This window comes from Amblyraja radiata, chromosome 1, assembly GCF_010909765.2.
Source record: "Amblyraja radiata isolate CabotCenter1 chromosome 1, sAmbRad1.1.pri, whole genome shotgun sequence".
Lineage (NCBI taxonomy): Eukaryota > Metazoa > Chordata > Chondrichthyes > Rajiformes > Rajidae > Amblyraja > Amblyraja radiata.
The window spans coordinates 82,071,373-82,094,289 of NC_045956.1; the positions used below are offsets into that span (position 1 = coordinate 82,071,373).

At 41.7% G+C, this 22,917-nt stretch overlaps 1 protein-coding gene across 2 annotated transcripts in view; it reads left to right on the plus strand.

Moving 5' to 3' along the window:
• The window catches only part of cpeb2 (cytoplasmic polyadenylation element binding protein 2), a 109,813-nt gene that overhangs the window by 53,499 nt on the left and 33,397 nt on the right, over nt 1–22,917 (plus strand). Inside the window, exons 4-5 of one of the 2 annotated variants that reach the window (XM_033025699.1) lie at nt 2,193–2,243; nt 19,795–19,818. In XM_033025699.1, the coding sequence (XP_032881590.1) occupies nt 2,193–2,243; nt 19,795–19,818 (75 nt within the window). The remainder of the gene's footprint in view (nt 1–2,192; nt 2,244–19,794; nt 19,819–22,917) is intronic. The other variant, XM_033025707.1, reaches the window with a different exon arrangement.

The window sequence follows — 22,917 nt, forward strand, 5'->3', positions numbered from 1 at the left end:
TTGCCATTTTTTAAGAAGGGCTGCATGGAAAAGCCTGGGAACTATAGACCAGTGAGTCTAACATCTGTGGTAGGTAAACTACAGTAGAGGATTCTGAGGGATAAGATATATAAGATTAGTACAAATACCTTGGAGTGTACCTGGACAGTAAACAGGACTGGTCCAGGAATGCTGAGGCCCTGTACAAGAAGGGACTGAGCCGGCTGTGCTTTTTGAGAAGGCAGTAATATGCTGCAGATGTTCTACCAATCGGTGGTAGCTAGTGCCATCTTCTTTGCTGCCCTGTGCTGGGGCAGCAGGGTAAAGGCCACGGACGTCAATAGGATCAACAAACTCATCAGGAAGGCTGGCTCTGTACTGGGGGCTGAGTGGATTGTACTGGGGGCTGAGTGGATTTGTGGGAGGTGGTCTTGGAGGGGAGGGTACTGCTCAAACTGGAGCATCCTGGAGAATACAGCTCACCCCCTCCATGACACACTGGTCAACCTTCAGCAACAGACTGGTTCCACCAAGATGCAGGACAGAACGCCACAGGAGATCCTTCTTTCCTGTAGCTATCAAAGGACAACTCCTCCTTCTTCTGTTGTGGGGTAGACCTACTCTGCCCCCCCCCCCCCCCCCCAATCTTTACACATCCCCAATCCTTTCCACTCGTCACTTTAATTTCATGATTCATGTATTTTGTGTTTTTATGACTGTTGGCAGATCAATTTCCCTCCTGGGATGATTAAAATTCTATCGGATATGTATTTGAATAGACAAAGACTGATTAGGGAAGTTGGCATGGTTTTGTATATGGGAGATTGTGTCTTACGAATCAGATTAAGATTTTTTTTGAAGAAGTAACCAAAAAATTAAGGGCATGGCTGCAGACGTTATCTATATGGACTTCAGCAAGGCTTTTGATAAGGTTCTGCATTGTAGGCCGTTCTGGAAGATTAGATCAAGCTAGCTGGGTACAGAATTGGATTCAGGGTAGAAAACAAAGGATCATGGGGGAAGGTTGTCTTCGGACTGGAAGCCTGTGGCTAGTGGTGTGTGCCTCGGATCAGTGCTGGTCCCATTGTTGTCTGTGGTCTATATCAAAGATTTTGATGAGGAAGTACAATGCATGATTAGTAAGTGTGCAAGCTCAAGCATCTTTCTCACCACCGATGTGAGGCTAAGTGGCCTATAATTCTCCGTTTCCTCTATCCCTCCTTTCTTAAAAAGTGCAGTTCCATTGGCTGCCGTCCAGTCCACAGGAACTGATCCAGAGTCGAGAGAACATTGGAAAATGATCACCGATGCATCCACAATTTCTAGGGCCACCTCCTTGAGTACTCTGGGATGCAGACCATCAGGCCCTGGGGATTTATCTTCCTTCAGTCCCAACAGTTTACCTAACACCATTTCCTGACTAATGTGGATTCACTTCAGTTCCTCCCTCCCACTAGATCCTCGGTCCCCTAGTATTTCTGGGAAATTGTTTGTGCCTTCCAAAGGGAAGACAGAACCAAAGTACTCGTTTAATTGTTCTGCCAGTGCCTTGTTTCCCATTATAAATTCACCTGTCTCTGATTGTAAGGGACCTACATTTGGTTTCACTAATCTTTTCCTTTTTACACATCTAAAGAAGCATTTACAGTCAGTTTTTATATTCCCCGCAAACTTTCTTTGGTATTAAAATGTAATATTTCCAGAAATATATTGAATCTATTAAATGATTGTGGTGTTGGAGTTCTGAAATGGGTCAAAGGTAAATAGTCTGGTGAAATTTTGGAGGTATCAATTAAACTATTGCCTGATGAAAAGAGTTCAGTATTAAGTCAAGATTTTATAATTACACTAGACCAAGTGGGACCCATTGGGTCCCGTCCCCTCAACGCGGGGGGGCGGCCTGCGGCGTCACACACACACACACACACACACACACACACACACACACACACACACACACACACACACACACACACACACACACACACACACACACACACACACACACCCCCCCCCCCACCAAACCCACGCACAATCAAAAGAACATAATTTCCCGAAGTCTTTTAAAACAAGTTCAGATTCTAAACGATGCTGGAAATATCCCTGTTTTTATTCCCCTAACATTTCTTCAAGGGTTAACATTGAGATAATCTTGCAATTTTTGCTTTTCTTTCATTTAAAAATGTTTAATTATGCTATCCTCTCTTTTCCAGGTCGTTTAGGATATCCCCATCCAGGAACTGACAATTTTCTGATGCTTAATGGTAAGTCTTTAATGAGTAATGCATTATTTTCTTCCATTGCTGATATTGGAAACCTCACTGATTTCCAGACCATCAAACATCTCACATGAGGTGCAATGGTCAACTAATAAAAGTTCACATGCAGCAGCATTATATATAAAAATATTGTGCACATGACTCAGCTTTTAGTTTTGAACCTGATTTCTAATTGAATGCTTTGTTATCCTGTGTTTTGGTTCATTTATCTATACATACGTAATATTGCCTTCATCGAGTAAATTTTGGTCATTTGGAAAAAATAATTCTGCCCACTGCATCGGTAGAATCTATAATTAAGAACAAAGCCAGAATTAGGATTTAGAAAGGAAGGGTTGTGCAGAGCAAAAGTACTTCATAAAATAACTTGGCAAAAAGCTTTTCTGTATAATTGAAGGCAGATAATTAACAGTCAGAAAATTGATCAAGTAACATGAGGTATTTAAGGTGTTTCTCTACTTGATGAAACACCACAGTGGTTACCCACTGAGAGCCATTTAGGGCCCTCAACGATGCACTATTATTTTAGACTTACCAACAAGGAAGGTTGGAGGATCAAGAATCCATCCTTATCTTATGGTGGGTCTGTTCAAGAGTCTGTTAATAGCAGGGAATAAGCTATTTTTAAATCTGGTAGTATGTGCTAGCAAGCTTTTTGTATGTTCTGCCTAACACGAGAGAGGAGGAGAGAATGACCAGTGTATGAATGGGCCTTGATTATGATGTCTGATTTCCCAAACGAGTGTGAAGTATAGATTGGGTTGATGAGAGAGGGTGCAGGGTGGTGGCTGGTTTGTGTCATGGACCAGGCAGCGCCCATAACCCTGCAATTTCTTGCGGCTTTGTACATATCAGTTGTGCTTCTTTTGGAATTAGAAAGAGTTATTGAAAACATGCCAAATTTCCTTGATCGTCCAAGGAAGTAGAAGCGTGGGCGTGCTTTCTTGTGGTTGGACCAGGGCATTTTGGTGATTGCTCTCAGCTGTCTCCACTTCAGCACTATTGATGTACACTGAGGCATGTACTCCACCTTGCTTCCTGAAGTCGATGACCAGCTCTTTTTTTTTTACAAACATTGAGGGAGAGGTTGTTGTCTTGACACCAAGCTATTAGGCTCTATCTCCTTCCTGTATGGGCATCTCTTAATTATTCAAGATCCAGCCCAAAGTGTTCAGTTATAACATTCCTTTCCTACTGCTGACTTTAAGCTAATAGTTTAGAAATTTCCTGTTTTCTCCTCAAGCCTTGGTGAGAATACTATGTCTATTATGCAATAAGACTGCATGTACTGGACGTATAAAAAATAAAAAGCAAATGTTGTGAGTACTATGTTAAGATATTAAGAGCAAAAAAGCTTAACAATTCATGATCTGATTTCAACCATCTTAATTTAATGTTGGGTTCTGAGAGCTATAATGAAGGTTATCTAAGATTACGATATGATCTTGATCAATGGGCGGCCAGGGTGGTGTAGCGGTAGAGTTGCTGCCATACAGTGCTTGCCGTGCCAGAGACCCGGGTTCGGTGGCGCAGCAGTAGAGTTGCTGCCTTACAGCACTTGCAGCGCCAGAGACCCGGGTTTGATCCCAACTACGGATGCTGTCTGTATGAAGTTTGTACGTTCTCCCCATGACCGCGTGGGTTTTCCTTTCACACTCCAAAGACGTACAGGTATGCAAGTTAATTGGCTTGGTGTAAGTGTAAAATTGTCCTTATTGGGGATAGTCCTAATTAGGATTAGGATATTAAAATTGTCCTTGTTAGGATACTAGGATATTGTTAATGTGCAGGGATCGTTGATCGGTGCGGACTCGGTGGGCTGAAGGACCTGTTTCTGCGCTGTATCTCTAAACTAAACTTGGCTAATGGGCAAAGGAAAAGCAAATATAATTTAATTCAGTTGAATATAAGGTGTTGCATTTTGATAAGACAAACGAGAGCAGGACTTGTGCAGTAAACAGTAGACCTCTTGGAAAGTGTTATAGAACTGAGACCCTGTGGGTGCGGGTACATAGTTCCATGAAAGTAGCACTACTGATGGACAGGTTGATGAAGAATGCATTTGGTATGCATGCCTTCATCTATTGGAGTATTGAGTATAGGATTTGGAAGCCATATTACAGCTGTTTAAGACATTGTTAAAACCACATTTGGATTACCATGTACACTTGTGGTCATCCTGGTATAGGAACGATGTCATTAAACTAGAAAGGGAGCAAAAAAAATATTTAAGCCTGTTACGTGCCTGGAAGGCTTGAGTTAAAAAGAGAGGCTGGATAGGATGGGGCTTTATTCCCCTAGAGCATAGCAGACGGAGGTGTGATCTTGTAGAAGTTCATAAAATCATGGGACCACAGATAAGGTGAATCGCCAAATATTTTTCCCCTGGGTAAGTGAGGCTAAAACTAGAGGGCATAGGTTTAAGGTGGGAGTGGAAAGATTTAAAAAGAACCCAAGGAGCTTGATACGTACATGGAACGAGCTGCCAGAAGTAGTTGAATCGGGTACAATTAAGACATGTAAAAAATGCTTGGACAGGTACACAGAAAAGATTTGGAGGGATATTGGTCATGAATAGGCAAGTGGAACCAGATCGGTTAAGCAACTTGGTCGGCTTGAGTGAGTTGGCAAAAGTGCCTGTATCCGTGCTAAATAGTTCAAATTCTATTTGCTAAGCTTAGAAATGAGATTGTGCTCCATGAGTCTCATTAGAACAGTCTAGGAGGCCAAAGACAACACAGTGAGTGGGATAGAGAATTAAAGTGGCATGCAATCGGAAGCTCAGAACCATTGCTTGAGTGAATGGTGATGTTATGCGGAGCGGTTATCCAATCTGTTTGGTTGTCCCAAAATTGTTCGTTGAGCTAGTTGTAAGTGCTGATGCAGTACAATAAATCGGAGGAGGTTTTTTGTACCCAGTATATTTTTTGTTTCCTTCTTCTGTTTTCATTCATCTCAAATTTGTGCTTCCCATATAACAAGCTTCCACCAGCCTTCGTCTAACATCACCACTTGTCACTTGGTCTCTCTTGGTCAAGTGTGTTTATTTGTTTTATGTACCGGATATGAACCAGAGCATTGACATTCTTACTTGTAGCAACTTTGCAAGCATATAAGACTCGGCAACAACAATAATATATACAATAAATTATCGTTCTTAAGTAAACTAGACCATGAAAATTACAAAATCAAAGTATGTAGTGCAACCATAGTAATGCGAAGTTCATAGTGATTTGGAGCAGAGAATAGGTGGTATATGGTGGTTCAAGAACCTGATGGGAAGAAGCTACTCTAGATCCAGAATGTACCAGTTTTCATGTTCCTGAACTACTTTCCTAATGGTAGGAGCGAGAAGAGAGCATGACCCATGTGGTGTGGGTCTCAGATGATATTAGTTGCTGTCTTGAGGCAGTAGATCCCTTTGATGGCGGTGTACTCATGATCGATTAGGCAATGTCCATCACTTTCTACAGCCTCCTTCTTTCTTGAGCATTTGCATTTCCGAGCCAGACTACAATGCAAACAGTCTGCATGCTCTCCACCAGCGACCTGTGGAATCTCCTCACATTTCTGAAGAAGTATAGGCATTGATGAGCTTTCCTTGTGATAGCTTCAAAGTGCTGGGCTCAGGCCAGATCGTCTTTGTTGTGAGGAGCTTTAAGCTATCGACTCTCCACCATCATCCTGACAATGAAAATTAATGCATGGTCCCTCGGCTTTCCCTTCCTGAAGTCAACAATCAGCACCATCTGATGAAAGGCATTCTCTTTGTTCTTCCTTCTTTGGACTTGAGATGTTTCATTTCTGACGCATCTCAGTTCTGATGAAAAGCCATTGACCTGAATGTCCGGTCACTCTACACCTCCATCCCCCACCAGGATGGCCTCGGAGCCCTCCGGTTCTTCCTCGACCAGAGGAGCAACCTATACCCAGCCACTGACACTCTCCTCCGCTTAGCGGAGTTGGTCCTCACCCTCAACAACTTTACATTTGACTCCTCCCATTTCCTCCAAACACAAGGCGTAGCTATGGGCACACGCATGGGCCCCAGCTACGCCTGCCTCTTTGTCGGGTACGTTGAACAATCCTTGTTCGAGACGTACCAGGGCCCCATCCCCGACCTCTACCTCCGTTACATTGACGACTGCTTTGGGGCCACCTCCTGCACCTACACACAACTGACTGACTTCATCCACTTCACCACCAACTTCCATCCGGCACTCCAATACACCTGGACGATTTCCGACACTTCCCTACCATTCCTTGACCTCACCATCTCCATCGCAGGGGACAGACTCCTGACCGACATACATTACAAACCCACTGACTCACATGGCTATCTGGACTACACGTCTTCCCACCCTGCCCCCTGTAAAGACTCCATCCCCTACTCCCAATTCCTCCGCCGACGCCGCATCTGTTCCCAGGATGAGACATTCCACACCAGGGCATCGGAAATGTCCTCGTTCTTCAGGGAACGGGGATTCCCCTCCGCCACCATAGATGAAGCTCACACCAGGGTCTCATCCATACCCCGTAACACTGCTCTCTCTCCCCATCCCCGCACTCGCAACAAGGGCAGAGTCCCTCTGGTCCTCACCTTTCACCCCACTAGCCGCCAAATACAACACATAATCCTCCGCCATTTCCGCCACCTCCAACGTGACCCCACCACTCGCCACATCTTCCCATCTCCCCCCATGTCTGCCTTCCGCAAAGACCGCTCCCTCCGCAACTCCCTCGTCAATTCTTCCCTTCCCTCCCGCACCACCCCCTCCCCGGGCACTTTCCGTTGCAACCGCAAGAAATGCAACACCTGTCCCTTCACCTCCCCCCTCGACTCCATTCAAGGACCCAAGCAGTCGTTCCAGGTGCGACAAAGGTTCACCTGTATCTCCTCCAACCTCATCTACTGCATCCGCTGCTCTAGATGTCAGCTGATTTACATCGGTGAGACCAAGCGTAGGTTGGGCGATCGTTTCGCCGAACACCTCCGCTCAGTCCGCAATAACCTACCTGAACTCCTGGTGGCTCAGCACTTCAACTCCCCCTCCCATTCCCAATCCGACCTCTCTGTCCTGGGTCTCCTCCATTGCCAGAGTGAGCAACAGCGGAAATTGGAGGAACAGCACCTCATATTCCGACTGAGGACCTTGCGTCCGTATGGCATTAACTTTGAATTCTCCCAATTTTGCTAGCCCTTGCTCTCTCCTCCCCATCCTTAACCCTCTAGCTGTCTCCTCCCACCCTCCCATCCGCCTGCCCTCGGGCTCCTCCCCCTCCTCCCCTTTTCCTTCTTTCTCCCACCCACCATCAGTCTGAAGAAGGGTTTCGGCCCGAAACGTCGCCTATTTCCTTCGCTCCATAGATGCTGCTGCACCCGCTGAGTGTCCCCAGCAATTTTGTGGACCTGAAACATTAACTCTGTTTTAATCTCCGCAGATGCTATTTCTTGCAGAATATTTCATTCCAGCTTTTTGACTTATGATCCACTATGTGAGATTCCTTTGTTTTGTATATGGTGCACCCTGCAATCCAGAAGCTCTTTGTTTAGTGCTTAAATCATTTGAAGTCCTTGCGTGAAATGCACATGCCTGTTGCATTTGTACATCCTATTTTATAGGGTTGGTAATTCTAGAGTGCTACAGTTTGCTGAAGCCAGCAACTGACTGGTGCTTAGAACGACTGTAAAATGTGCTGCAGAAACTATGACTCACTGCATCACATCATTCCCAAGAAAGGTCAATGGTATAGATGTGAAAAGAACGTGCCACACAAGGAAGAAAAATTCACATCAAAATGTCACATGTGAAGCTCGCTCCTGCAGCATCAGGGAATGGTCTAATTTTAGCCTGACCTTCACAGTTGTTTAAAATTTCCTTCTGTTATTAATTAAGCTAACCTATTGGATATGTATAATATTCCTTTACAATGAATTGTGTTATTTTGACATATTTGATATTTTGATTCATATTGTACATTTATGTAAAGATTATTTATTAATTAGAAATCCAGAAGCACAAACTCGTTAAGGACATAATTGAGTTATTTAACAGTTCATAGTTAAATTGCCACATACTTTGGTATTAGTAGAGTAATAACCAATAAATGGAACTACAGTTAAGCAATTTCAAAGGGATAGGATGATATTCCTGATATTCAAATCGCTTATCGTTCACAAAAAACATGATGGAATGAGAAATGTAAATGGGTATTTTTACAGAATGTTATGTAATTTAAAATGCATTTTAAACTGCTAGGATTTCTAATATTACCTACAAAATAGATATTTTAAAGCTTGTAAACTATTTGCTGCACTATTTAAATTATTTTTCTGGAATGAAATGTACTGAACATTAAAATATTAACAGCTTGCATTTATATAGTGACATTAACATCGTAAACATCTCCAGGCACCTCACAGGATGGCTATCAAAAATATATTTTTATCTGATACCAAGGTACTTCGTACAACTATTTCCATTCCTGAGATTATTTTTAACAATTGCAGCTCAGCTCAAATGTAGTTCAGTTTTTTTCCATTTTTGAGACTGCCAATGCCTTAAAGCTGACAATTAGTTTATTTCAGTTTCCTACCAGAGTCTTTAAGAAGGAAATGCAGATGCTGGAAAATCAAAGGTACACAAAAATGCTGGAGAAACTCAGCGGGTGCAGCAGCATCTATGGAGCGAAGGAAATAGGCAACGTTTCGGGCCGAAACATTGCCTATTTCCTTCGCTCCATAGATGCTGCTGCACCCGCTGAGTTTCTCCAGCTTTTTTGTGTACCTCCTACCAGAGTCTCCAGTCTGTCTGCTCCGTCCCCTCACTGTGAAATCATCAGAGTGCTTGCAGCTCAACTCTAATAGCATTCTCTTTGTAAAATGTGAATGTTGCAGAGCCAAACATTGATCTATTCTATATGATCTGTGTAAATATAGATCAGCTGTAAAAATTACACCTACAAAATGCTGCTAATCAAGTGTCATTCAACTTCTGTCAAGCTACTGCTGTACTTTTTTGACGAAAGAAGCAATGTGTAAACATATATTTTAGACTTAATATTTTCAGTATAGTTAACCAGCTCCTTGAATATTGTCATTTTTGCACTGCAGTGTGTTGACAGTAACAGCAGTTCAAAATGACTTATTTGGGTGCCACTCCAGATTCAATTCAGTTGTACAAAACGTTTTGCTGGATCCCATTTAGATTGCTGCTACAGTCACCTTTAGGAATAACGCAGGAAAGGGTATATTGGTCTTGAGGTCTGCGAACACTGATTCATAAGACTGACTTTGAGCTCTTGAACAATTTGTATAGGTAGCGTATATTCATCAGAATATTGAGGCTTATACATGATGGCATGTCAGTCACAGTGCTCAGCAACTGCGGCTCTGAGTCCGAGCCCTTCACAGTGGAAACGGGGGTCAAACAGGGATGCATCATCGCACCCACCCTGTTTGTCAATTTTCATTGCTGCCATACTTCGCCTAATTGGTGAAGGCTGCCACAAGGGATCCCAATCCTCTACAGAACTGACGGTGGGCTCTTCAACCTTAATAGGTTGGAGGCCAAGAGCAAAGTCAGTAGCATCGCCATCATGGAGCTTCAGTACGCGGACTACTGCGCCATTGCAGCACACTCTGCAGAAGACCTCCAGGGCATACTGAATGCCTTTGCCAAGGCATACAGAGCCATGGGTCTAGCCTTAAATATGAAGAAGATCCAGGTCCTACATCAACCTCCAGCCACCTACCCAGCCCACTATAAAAGTGGACGACACCACTCTTGAAAACGTTGACCACTTCCCCTAACTTGGCAGCATTCTTTCCTCAAAAGTTGACATTGACTCTGAGGTCAACCATCGCCTGAGTTGTGCCAGAGGAGCCTACGCCAGACTCATGGTCTTTGAAGACTGAGACCTAAAGGCTCAAACAAAACTGCTGGTCTACAGAGCCGTTGTCCTCTACACCCTGTTGTATGGAACCGACTCATGGACCACCTACAGCTGGCACCTGAGGGCCCTGGAACAACACCATCAAAGATCCTTGCGAAAGATTCTGTGGATCAGCTGGGAGGACAAACGCACCAACATCAGCATTTTGGAGGAAGCCAACATGACCAGCATCACCACCACAATAATGCCGCACCAACTTCGATGGACTGGCCATGTCATCCGCATGTCCAACACGCGTCTCCCTAAACAAATCCTGTACTCTCAATTGAAGGAAGATCGGCGAGCCCCCGGCGGGCCAAAGAAACGCTTCAAGGACAACATCAAGAACAGTTTGAAGAAATTCCACATCACATCGAGCAACTGGGAGCACATTACACTGGACAGGCGCTCCTGGAGGAAATCCGTGCAGGAAGAAGCTGCACGTCACGAAATGAAACTACGCCATGTCGCAGAGACAAAGCGACAGAACCGTAAGGAGAGAGAGAAGAGGGCTTGACGACTACCAACCACCGCCAGTCTCCACTGCCCACGTTGCACCAAGGTGTGTTGATCGCGGATCGGCCACTACAGACATCTGCAGACCCTTACGTAAACGACCCTATGGAGAGGATAGGACAGTCACACTCGTTTCGAGTGACCGCCGATATGAAGATGATGGTTGGATACAATGTAATCCAATTAGGTTGTATAAAATGATTGGAGGCTCCATATTCTTAAGTAAATTTCCCTTTAAATATGCCAGTGATTCTCAAAAATTAACATATCCTGTTTAAAATCTTTTCTTCAAGTTATGTTTTTTAAAAGGAACACTTGCATTTAAGCACCCAAGATGAGGCGTTCCATCCCTCTTCCATCATAGATGATGCCCTCACTAGGGTCTCCTCGATATCCCGCAACTTCGCTCATGCCCCCCCTCACCCCAGTCTCATCAGGGACAGAGTCGTCCCCCCCCCCACCCCCAGTCCACACCTTTCACCCCATCAGCCGTTGCATACAGCACATAATCCTCCAACAGATTCGCCACCTCCAACGGGTTCTCACCACAAGTCACACCTTCCCATCCCCACCCCTTTCCGCAGAGACCATTCCCTCCGCAACGCCCTGCTTAACTTGTCCTTTCCTACCCAAACCACACCCTTCGCAGGTACTTTCCCCAGCAACCGCAGGAGATGCAACATCTGTCCTTGCACCTCCTCCCTCGACTCTGTCCATCCCCATAATCTTTTCAGGTGAGGTAGAGGTTCACTTGCACCTCTTCCAATCTCATCTATTGTATCCGCTGATCGAGGTGTGGACTGCTATATATCGATGAGACCAAGCGCAGGCTTGACGATTGTTTCACTGAACACCTCCGCTCAGTCTGCCTAAACCTACCTGATCTCCCGATTCGGTCGGTGGGGGCGCTGTGACACAGCTGCCCTGCCAGCAGCGTGTTCGTCATTTCTATTTTTCGGGGGGTTTTTTAGTCTCCAAATGTGTGTTTTAATGTGTCTTGTGTGGAGGGTGGTAAGGGGGGGAACTGCTTTCGGTCGCCTCCTCCACGGACCGGAGTTTCAGCAGCGGGCGCAGCGTGCACTTTTCATTGCGGAGCGGACGAGCCCTTGCCGAGATCGCCAAAGGGAGTGCTCCGATCGCTGGCCCGCGGACTGTTACAACCTGAAGCCATGGTCTGCGGAGCTACTAGCCGCGGGCGCGGCGTCCGGAGCCTGGGACTCCTCGCTGGAGAAGAGCTCCGACCGCCGGCCTGCAGCTGATAACATCCTGAAGCCGCAGTCTGCGGAGCTTCTAGCCACGGGCACGGCGTGGACTTAACATCCGAAGCGGGATCCCTCGCTGGCGATCCCCGGAGAAGAGCTTCGACTGCAGGCCAGCGGCCTACACCTTCTTGAAGCCATGGTCTGTAGGGAGGCGCCGATTCGGGACTTAGCGTCCCGATGAGAGGGCCTGTACATCTGGCTGCCCGCAGCGGCTGCTGCTGAGGTTTATGGCCGCGACCACGAGGGAACAATGGACTGTACTTTGTGCCTTCCACCACAGTGAAGAATGCTGTGGTGGATGTTTGTGTTAAATTTTTATTGTGTATTGTGTGTTCTTTTTTGATTGTATTGCTGCTCGCAAGTGCACTTTCACTGCACTTTATTGTGTATGTGATTAATAAATCTGATTGATTGCTAAACACTTTACCTCCCCCTCCCATTCCCACACTGACCTTTCTGTCCTGGGTCTCCTCCATTGTCAGAGTGAGGCCCAGCGTAATTTGGAGGAACAGCACCTCATATTTTGCTTGTGCAGCTTACACCCCAGCGGTATGACTGTTACTTCTCTAACATTAAGTAACCCTTGCTTTCCCTCTTTCACCATCCATCCCCCTTTCCAGTTCTCTGACCAGTCTGACTTTCCTTGATTACACTTTATCTCTGCTTTGTTGTTACCCTCTCCAAGATCTATTCTACATTCTCCATGATCTCCACCCCTTTTTGTGTCTCGTTCTCACAGCTGACATCTCCGTATCTCCCCATCTCCCCATCTCCCTCCACTCAGTCTGTAAAAGGGTCTCGACCCGAAACATCGCCGATTCCTTCTCTTCGAGATGCTGCCATCTCCAGCATTCGACCTCTTAGAGTTACTCCAGCATTTTGTGTCTATCTTAGATTTAAACCAGTATCTGCAATGGCTTTCCTAAACATAACTTCCCAAATGCTTTGCAACCAAATAAAAGAGCAGTCAATTTTGGAATGTAGGAAATGTAGCAGCCAGTTTGTGCACCACAAGTTCCATAAATAACAGTTAAGTAATAACCATGTAATCTGTTTTAATGTTGGTTAAGTATTACTTCAGAGAGCTGCGGATGCTTAGTCATAACCTATGTTCGAAACTGATTAGATGTTTGACTGCTGAGGGAATTGGGCAACAAAGTGGATTTAAGGAAACAGGATAGGCTATGATCTTGTTGATTGGCAGAGTTGTTGGCTCATGTTTTTAAACTATGCAGGATATTGGAAAATCATTTTTTTTCCCCAAATAGTGCCATGAGGTATCTCTTGAGACTAAAGGAATTCAGTGTGAAAAGAGGCATTTATAACTGATGCAATATTAAAAGTTTACTGTACCGACATCAGCTTAACGTCTGACAGACTAGAGTTATACATTATTGAAAGAGGCCCTCACGACACACTTTGCACTTAGCTGAGTTAAATTCCATCTGCCATTCCTTTGATTTAGATACTGTAATTAACATTTATAAAGTTCTTCACTGTCCACGATGCCACCGATTTTAGTGTCATCTGCAAACTAACTAAACGTGCCACCTAATTCTCATACAAATCATCGATATATGTTACAAATATAGGGGACCCAGCACTAATCCATGTGTCACACCATTAATTGCAGACCTCCAATCTGAAAATCAACCATCTTCCACCATCCTCTGCATCCTCATCCTGGACCCCACTTGATCTAACCTTCTGGACAGCCTACCATGCGGGACCTTGTCAAAGGCCTTGATGAAGTCGAGCTTGACTCTACAAAATGTTAGGTCAGGTGTATAAGTGCAGTCACCATGCAATGGCCAGATGTGTCAGACTTGACATCTTTTCAATATTAACAATAGTGTGAGTCTTGCATAATAATTGAAGAAACTGCTTCCCAATTTTGTTCCAAACCATAAGTGGCCATTCAATTTTGCTCTCTTTAATGTTGCTAACTTACAGGAAACCGTGGCCTAGAAAGGTGGTGCCTGCGTCTATGAGCAAAATACTGCTTGTGGCTGTATCTTTTAAATATGGAATCTTAAAGATTTTGCTGGATTTCCATGAATACTTCGCCCACCCTCAAAAACAAACTGCAATTATTATATACATTAAATATATAAATGCTGGAAATAATCAGCAGGCCAGACTGCATTTGTAGGAAGAAAAGCAGAGCAAATGTTTCAAGTCAGAGATCCTTCACCAAATGTTTTATTTTGCCATTGTTATTCTTGTTTTTATACACTTTGCTTTACATTATGAATTCAGTTAATTGTTAATTCACATTCTAGCATTGTTCAGTACATATTAATCAGAAATGTTCCAGATTTTATAATGTTTGGTAAAAATATATGGCAATCTTTGTGGTAAATCAAGCCAGAGTAGTGTGAAGAAACTAACACTTGGTTAATGTCTATCTTGAGAATATGCTGAAGTGCTTAATAGTTCCTGAATTGCTATTTTTCCAAATCGATGAATGTCGTTGTAATTTTAACAATGCCAATTAAAATCGGTAATGTTTCAGAGCTCTTAATTAACAGTGATTAAATATTTTTTAAATGTTTTGTTAAAAGTATTACATCACACTTGTTATTTGGAGTGGAAACCTCTTGTGCAATTTTAATTTCATACATCAGATATTGATGTTGCTGATAAGGCAAGAATTTGTTATCGGTTTATAATTGTCATGAAACCGAGTGATTAGTTTATGTCTGAAGATAGTTGAAAGTCAACCATATTGGTGTAGATTTGAAGTCAAAGGTCAAACTGGTAAGGAAGAAAGTTCACTTTCCCCAATGGCAAATATTTTTAGTAGCCAAATTAGCAATCAACCTGATAGTTTCAGCAGTCTGGTAGTTTTGTCAGTCACTTTTGCTGATACTAGTTTTCGTAAAGACATATTTATCTCAAGTACTTTAGCATTTAGAACAAATCTCGGCATTAATAGTCCGGGCCTTCAGTTTCCCAGGTCTTCGTTACCTTAAGGAACAGAGATGCTATCCCACGTCAGGAATATTTTCTGTTGATCTATATTTGTTACTCCAATTAAGCTTCTGGTTAATAGTGCCCTCTAGATTACAATGTGGTAATGCCATTGAAAGTTACAAGGTAGTGAGTGGTTAGATTTTTCAATCTATTGCTCAACACTAGTGTAATGTAAATATTATTTGTTTCTTCTCAAGTATTGTACTTCTTTCTTGTGGGAAATGCTAACGGTGAGCAGTTATTCCAAACAATTCATGTTCATTTGATTCCTTGAAGCAGCTGAAGATGTTTGGGCTCATGAACTTCTTCAATTAGATCTTGGAACAGAGCCATGTGGACTCCACAGTCACAATCATCTTCTGGTGTACAACAGATAACTCTAGTTGATGGAGAAGTCTGAAGAAGGATCTCAACCCAAAACGTCACCCATTCTTTCTCTCCAGAGATGTAGCCTGAGTTACTCCAGCATTTTGTGTCTATCTTCTAGTTGGTGGAATTTCCCGATGACCTGCATGGGCTTGAAATTTATTATGGCATCTTTCTGCTAGCTTGTTATATGCTGATTTGAAATCAGATGACTTTTGACATAGGACTCTAAATTCTGTATTTGAACCAGGACTGTCATATGCTCAGGCAAAACTATCCTGACCAAAGTAAAACTGAACAGCTGTGAGTAGGTGGTTGATGAGAACATGTTACTTAATTGAGCTACAGTTTTGCCAAAATTGGCAATTTTACTTGACTTGCTTTTTACTTTGCCAAATAGGTATCAGTGTTTAAGGATGTACTGAATCAGCTTTTGCCTAAAAGTGTAGTGATATGTTCTGTGAAACATTTTTCATCCAGCCATAATGTTGTTATTGGACCTTTAAACTTTAGTGCCCCCAGCAGAGCTGCCAAGTAGTACGGATTTTCCGGATTTTGTACGGAAATGCGATAAGAATACTGATGTACGGTTTTTCGTTGTTAAATATGGATTTTTTTTTAATCGCCAGACTTCATGTTTCATTAACATACCACTTGCCAATAGAAAAGTAATAACCTGGTGAAATTAACTTAAGATCTTGCTGCTTATAAAATGCAAGGATTTAAAAAGTCATACTGTACCTCTAAAAATTATAGCTGATTAAATCTATTAATATTTTAAATTTCAAGATCTGGATGATTATTTTTGTAAGCATTGATCTGCCTGTCCTGCTCCAGGTTTAAACAGCGCTGTCAGTTTAACGCGTGGGAATTTAAACGAAGCGCTGTCGGTTACAGCACTATGGGTTCTAAATATAGCGCTACCTGATGGAGCGCTATGGGCTTTAAAAAAATAGTGCTATGGGCTTTACACATAGCGCTATGACCACAGTGCTATGGGTCACAGTGTTTGGGAAAATTCTCGTATAACAATGAGTCTTTAGAATTCTCTTTCTCAGTGGAAGTTAAGCCTTTGCTTATTTTTCAGGCAGTGGTTGAATTTGGATAAGCCTAGTAGTGAAAGGTTACCAGTGGGATTGAAGTTAAATTGGGATTATCCTTGATTTTACAGAACGGTGGGTGGGCTCAAGGGGAAGAGAGGGTGGAGAGAGGGGGAGAGGGAGGGGTGGATGGAGAGGGGAGGGAGAAGGAGAGAGGGAGGGAGAAGGAGAGAGGGGAGGAGGGAATAAGAGAGGGAGGGAGAAAAAAAGGGAGGAAGAGAGAGGAAGGGTGGGAGGGAAAGGGGGAGGGAGAGAGGAAGGAGAGAGTGAGAGAGGGAGGGAGAGGAAGGCTTCCAAAATGGCTTCTACATCATCATCTGGTGCTAAAAGCAGGAAGCAGCCATTCAAACAGCAGTATACAAAGAGATGGCAATTAATGCACTGTCAAGTAATGTGCGTAGAAGACGTATCATTTGGTAGCAAAATTATGCATTCTTGTACTCTTACATGGGTATGACCGCACATAGAAAATAACATTTTTTTCAGCAAAATGGTACCACGTAAAAGTACTGATTTCCTCAGCAAAATTCTAATTTTCAGGTATTAGAATATTGAAATGCTCTGACAAAACTTGGCAGCTCTGCCTCAGTATAATTAGCTGCTTTTTGTATTAATTTGGTAAATCCAATGTCACTGAAATACACAACACATACAGGATTCAATATCACAACTCTAGCTTTCCCCTTAAAGAATGTGAGGGAATGTTTCAAACATGATTTTCTTTTCATAAAACCACGTTGACTAGATTTGACTATATTCAGCTTTCCTAAATGATGAGTTATTTCCTCTTTGGAAATTGATTTATTGATTCCTGCACCTTGCCACCCATAGATGTAAACCCAACTGGCCTCTAGTTCCCCACCCTCAGCCTTCCTCCAATTTTTAACAAAGGATTCTAGCACCCTCCTGGAATTTGACAGGTTTTGAGAAATTATAACTAATGGGTCCACTATCACAACTTCCTTAAAACCCTTGAGTGCAGGCTGTTAAAGTAATTTGTCCTTTAGCCCTCTGAGTTATGCCATGGGATTAGGATTTTAACAAGTTCCTTCCTGTTATTTGAAATTAATTATCTGTTATGAAAATATGTTTGCAGTGTCCTACATGAAGGCTGATGCAAAAAAATGATTTAACACATAAGCCATTTCTTTGTTGCATGTTATTAATTCACCACCCTAATCTGTAGAGATCCTACACCTACTTTACCTACCTTCTTCCTATTTTATATATCTAGAGCTATTCTTATAGTTTGTTTTGCTATTACATACAAGTTTGATTTAATCTAATGTTTGTATAATAATTCATATAGAACAAATCCCATTGACACTATATGAAGTCCACCTCAATTTTTACATGTATTTGGTGTTCCTGGTAAACCTTTACATAATCATTAAATCTGGTTAGATGGTAATGGCTGAAATGATAGGTATGCCATGAAGTTACATGTATTGGTTGGAAATAATTCTGCCACTGTCCTCCAGCATTCATGGATGACTAGTATTGGGTTTTATAAGGATATCTGCAGGAAGCCAGGGTATCTGTGCATTAATGGGACTGGGCAGCTGTAGAAGGGATAATTTGTGTCCACAATCCCAGAAATTGAGCAAATTTGTAAAATCCCAGCAAGCCCTGGCTAAGGCTGTGTCTTGATGAGCTGACATGGGGGTGAATTTGCAAATTTAACAGTGTATTTTCTTGGCCCTGCCTCATCAGGTGTTTGATTGTCTATGGTGTTTAATAGTCTCTCTTTACGGCCTTCAGAAGTGTTGAATCATAAAATAACTTAAGTCATTTAAAAACCTTTGGAAAGATGCATGAAAGATGTCTTAACGTACAGTATAGCATTCTATGGAAAGATGGTTTAGTTTAAACAGAGCAGGTGCTAGCAATATTTTAACATTTGTAATTCCTGCTCTTACCCTATTATCAATGTAATTTATTTGAAGCTGGATACCCATTTGAGGCTCTGAATCCGAAGTAACGCACGGAAATTGGTTTACTACCTTGGATATAATTTGGAAATTATTTAACATTAAGAATTGTATCAAGCAGCAGAAACATATACCATACAGGAGGGGGGAAGGAGCTAAACCTTGATACCAGACCAGGTGGGGAGGAAGTAGGGCAAAATTTAGTCTAAGTAAAAAGGAAGGATTAATTACAAATGTTTATGACAAGCAGGGTTTTGCCTTAAAATGACATATTTTCCCCTAATGCAGCTTTTATGGAATTAACTCAAATATTTTTTAAATCTTAAACAAAATGTTTGAAAAACATTTAACATTAATTATAAGAAAGGGCTGGACTTTGACTCTGTGAGAAATTGAGTGTGATTAGAGTAATGGGTGCATTGTTCAGAGATGTGGAAATCTGGATAAAGGGCTTTCCAAAGTTCTGCTTTAAGTTTATTTTATGCTTACAAGCAGTATATAGAAATATATCGAAGTATATAGCATTTATTTGGTGAAGGGAATTGTGAAGGATTCGGGATCTGGGGTGAGTGGAGACCGAGTGTGACATGTCCACAGTGAGAGGATAATGGTTGTTGTGGTGAGGAGCAGATGGTGATGGTTGTGGATGCAAACTGAAACAGATTGTGATGGAAGTGGAAGGGTAGTCATTGTTGAATGTGTTATTGAGCCTGGTGGAGATTCTCTTGTTCCTCCTATAGGGCATAAACAGTATTGAAAAGATGCTAGCTTTGAATTCAGCTATTCGTGCTTCCTTTCAGCTAACTGTGGAACTCCAGCTTCCCGTAGTTAAAAAGAGAATGCAAGGTTGAAGCCAGCCAGTCTAATTGGATTATTTCAATGTTAAACCCGCTTTCTGCAGGTACAGAGCTCCCCTGTCCTACACTGTCATGCTAAGAACTCTCTAAAGTGTCATTGAGTCTTCTCCCCATTTGAAATGCCTTAACAATTCATCAAACTTTAACCTTCTATGAACTTCTATGAACATTGTGCTGATACTGAATTGTATAAAATCAGTTCATTTAATAGTAATTTGTTTGCATATAAATGGCATATTGCCAAGTAAGTATGTAATCTGAAGCAGTACCATTTAAATGTAGTAAACCAGCTGATATGTTTAATATTTGTTCTGTAATAAATTTGTATTCTTGAGTGCAGAGTTTGATCTCAAATTTTATTCACAGTTATGAATTGACAACGCAGATCCTTATTTTGCCTTTTGTATGAAGAAAACATGAATGTTTTAGATTTTGAAAATTGCTATCATCATGTACAAAGGGATGCAGATTCATTAAGCTGTCTCAGCAACTTTATTGTAAAGGTTTTGAATTTTACTTGGCTTACATTCTATGAACTTTAAGTCCACATTGACATTTGATACAAATTCTATTTATCCTTTGTTTGCATGCAGCAAGAAGTTATGGGAGAAGACGAGGTAAACATTTGGTTTTTAGTGCTGACTAGATTGTATCTTTTAAATTATTCTGTACTATTGGATGATAAATGATTAGTTATTTTTGACAATTAATTGAATGATAGATTGGATGATTTTATGGATTTCAGTTACAGAGAAAATAACTACAGTTGAAGATCTCCACACCTTGACTAATCTCTATTGAATGCTGTAAATATTCATAATCTTGCTTCAAGAGCTGAACCTCTTCCCCCTAAATCCTATGCTCTGATCTCCCAACTTCATCTCAGATTCCATGTTGATTTTCTCTTGAGATTGCCCACCACTACAATTGTCATTAGTTGCCTTCAGTTGGATCAAAACCACAAATTCAATCCCTTCATCTGGCAGACCACGGGTCCAATTTTTCCGTGTCTCACTGTCATCTTCACAATGTAGGTATCAAACTATTGCACCCGTTTGTTATTATCTCTAAAGTACTGACACCATATTCACCCTCTTCAATACTTGAAGGTGACCACTCTCCATATCACCAGCCGTTTGCACCTCTATGTCAGCCATCTATGTACATACACAAATAGTTGCTGTCTTTATTTTTTTCATGCCAGAGACTATTTGTCTTCCTTTAAGCATGTTCCTTAGAATATGTATGCTATTTCACAACTTGCGTTTTACTGCCGTGTACACGAACTCGAAAAGATCTTTAAATTGCACTTTCTGATGAAATCAGTCCTTTCCTATGTTCCAGTCCCATGAGCAGGTACAAAGTTGCTTAAGCTGCCTATAAACAAGCTTATTGCAATCAGATCATTTAGTTTTGTGTAGCAGTGCCCCATTGAATCATTCTAACATAAAACTTAAATAGCTTTCCATGAAACGTAATATCATATGCTGTTTTAGTTCCCAACACCAGATTCTATAAAGTTATGCTTAACGCCTATTTACTTTTTGTATGATTAAAATGCTCTTCATCATTATAAATATAACATGCCTTCGCATGGCATCACTTGGCTATTTCCTGGAAGCAAAAGCACAAGTGCCTTGCTTTGAAAATGGCAGTGTTTGAAAATACACGATCAGGTGTCCATAATACATTTTGGTGGGAATCATGAATGCATTTGGATTTTGGATGTATTTGGACTGGAGATCTTCCACTGTAACAGCATAATTGTATGGCTGAACAACACAACAAAAAGTAGTTGGTGATTATGGTTTAAGAAATGCTAATTGTATGCAATTTTTCAAAATTGGCTTGGCTTGGATTCTTTATGTTAATAATTAACGTTTTATGAATGTAGTAGCAACATAATATTCTGATCTATTAATTTTGATACTTAAACCTGAAAACTTGTTCAATAATTTATCTGAAATAATTCTTACAGTTCATTTATTCCTTAATTTTTTGAAGCTTGCTAATATCTACTGTTATATCATCTTCTCCATACAGTATGGGACAGCTACAGGTTCCTTTACAGATCAAGTGTCATTGGATAGAGTAGGACTGACTTCCCCTTTCTCTTCCTCAATTTTCTGACCCCCTGATTGAATGAACTAAAGAAACTAATGATTTGGCTGAAGATAACCGTTTTAAACAGTTTGAAACTTTTAATATATGTTAGATACTATATTTAAAGGAAATTGACGAATGCAGGAAAATAACACCAAGACACAAGATCAGTTGTGATTTTATTTAATGGTTTACTAATGTTTTCATCCCATTCAGTTCTTATTTAGAGATGCATTTAGCCTGCACTAACAAGTCAGCTAATAGCTACTGAATTGCTTTTTTTCCTCAGTGAATTCTTCAGTTGACCACATTCAGAACCCATGCAATGAAAAAGGTTTTGTTATGCTCAAGCTTCTTTATTTCAAAACCATCTTTGTTTCCTAATTTTCAAGAACATAACAAATAGGGCATAGGATTGTGTTACCTTTAACCCTACTTCGCTCTCAGAAGGGTCTCACTTTTGCTAGAGTTATATGTTGCCATGATCAGGCACCTTACAAATGTCTTGCTAATGTGACCAGTTTATGCATATAGGCTAAGGGAGGCACCACACCTGACCTAGTTGTGTCCTTGAATATCCACGTGGTTTCTACTGCAATGCCTGCTGGCTTTTACTTTTTGCCTCCCTAACCTCGGGGTAAAAGAGTCTATTTTTGCACCTAAAAGTTATTTTGATCATATCACATCCTTTGGTTGATTGAGCAAAAGGGGTGTTGGACATCAAAACCAATGACCTGGCACAAAACACATGGTCTGCCAAGTAACAGGGATTACTGCTCTCATGTATGTTTCTAACATTTAATCTGTCTGCAGCAAGACACTAAAAAGACAAAGGAGTCTTGGCAAAATCCTTCAAATTCATTTGGACATGAAGAACCAGTGTCAAGAGACCTCTCCAAGACTTCCGTGTCCTGCATTGACTCTCTCATTGTATTCAGTTGGTCTGTTGGGCAAGCCAAGCTTTTTCCATGCCTGATGCAAAACTCATAAATGTCAAGATCCATGCCAGATGTTATGAGCTACTAGCCCTTGACTTCTTAAAGTGGAGAAGGAACTCTGGATAATATGGGCAGCACAGTGGCACAGCTTGCAGTGGCACAGCTTGTCTCACTGCGCCAGAGACTCTGGATCAATCCTGACCTAAAGCATGGAATAATCTCCACCCAACTATAGTTACCCAACCAGATGCAACTAAATTTAAAGTAGCTCTTTCTTCCCAATAACCCTTTCTGGCTTAAGCCCTCCCTTAACCACCTCCAATTTAAATTCCATTTGGAATATTTTGGAGGACCAAGAAACCAAGAACCAAGAACAAGACCTTGATTGGTATGAACTTTGCATGGGTTTGCTTTGGCCGTTATTTTCTTCCCACGTGTGGGCTTGTAGGTTAATTAGCCTCTGTAAATTGCCCCTAGTGTGTAAGGAGTGCATGCAAGAGTGGAATAACATAGAACTAGTGCAAATGTGTAATCGATGGTCAGCTTGGAAATGGTTGGGTGAAGGACCCGTTTCCGTGCAATATCTTTCAATCGAACAATATTGAGAATGCATCATAAACATGTAGAAACTTTATGTAAGCGGCAGAAGGTGCATACTACCTCGCTTCCACTATC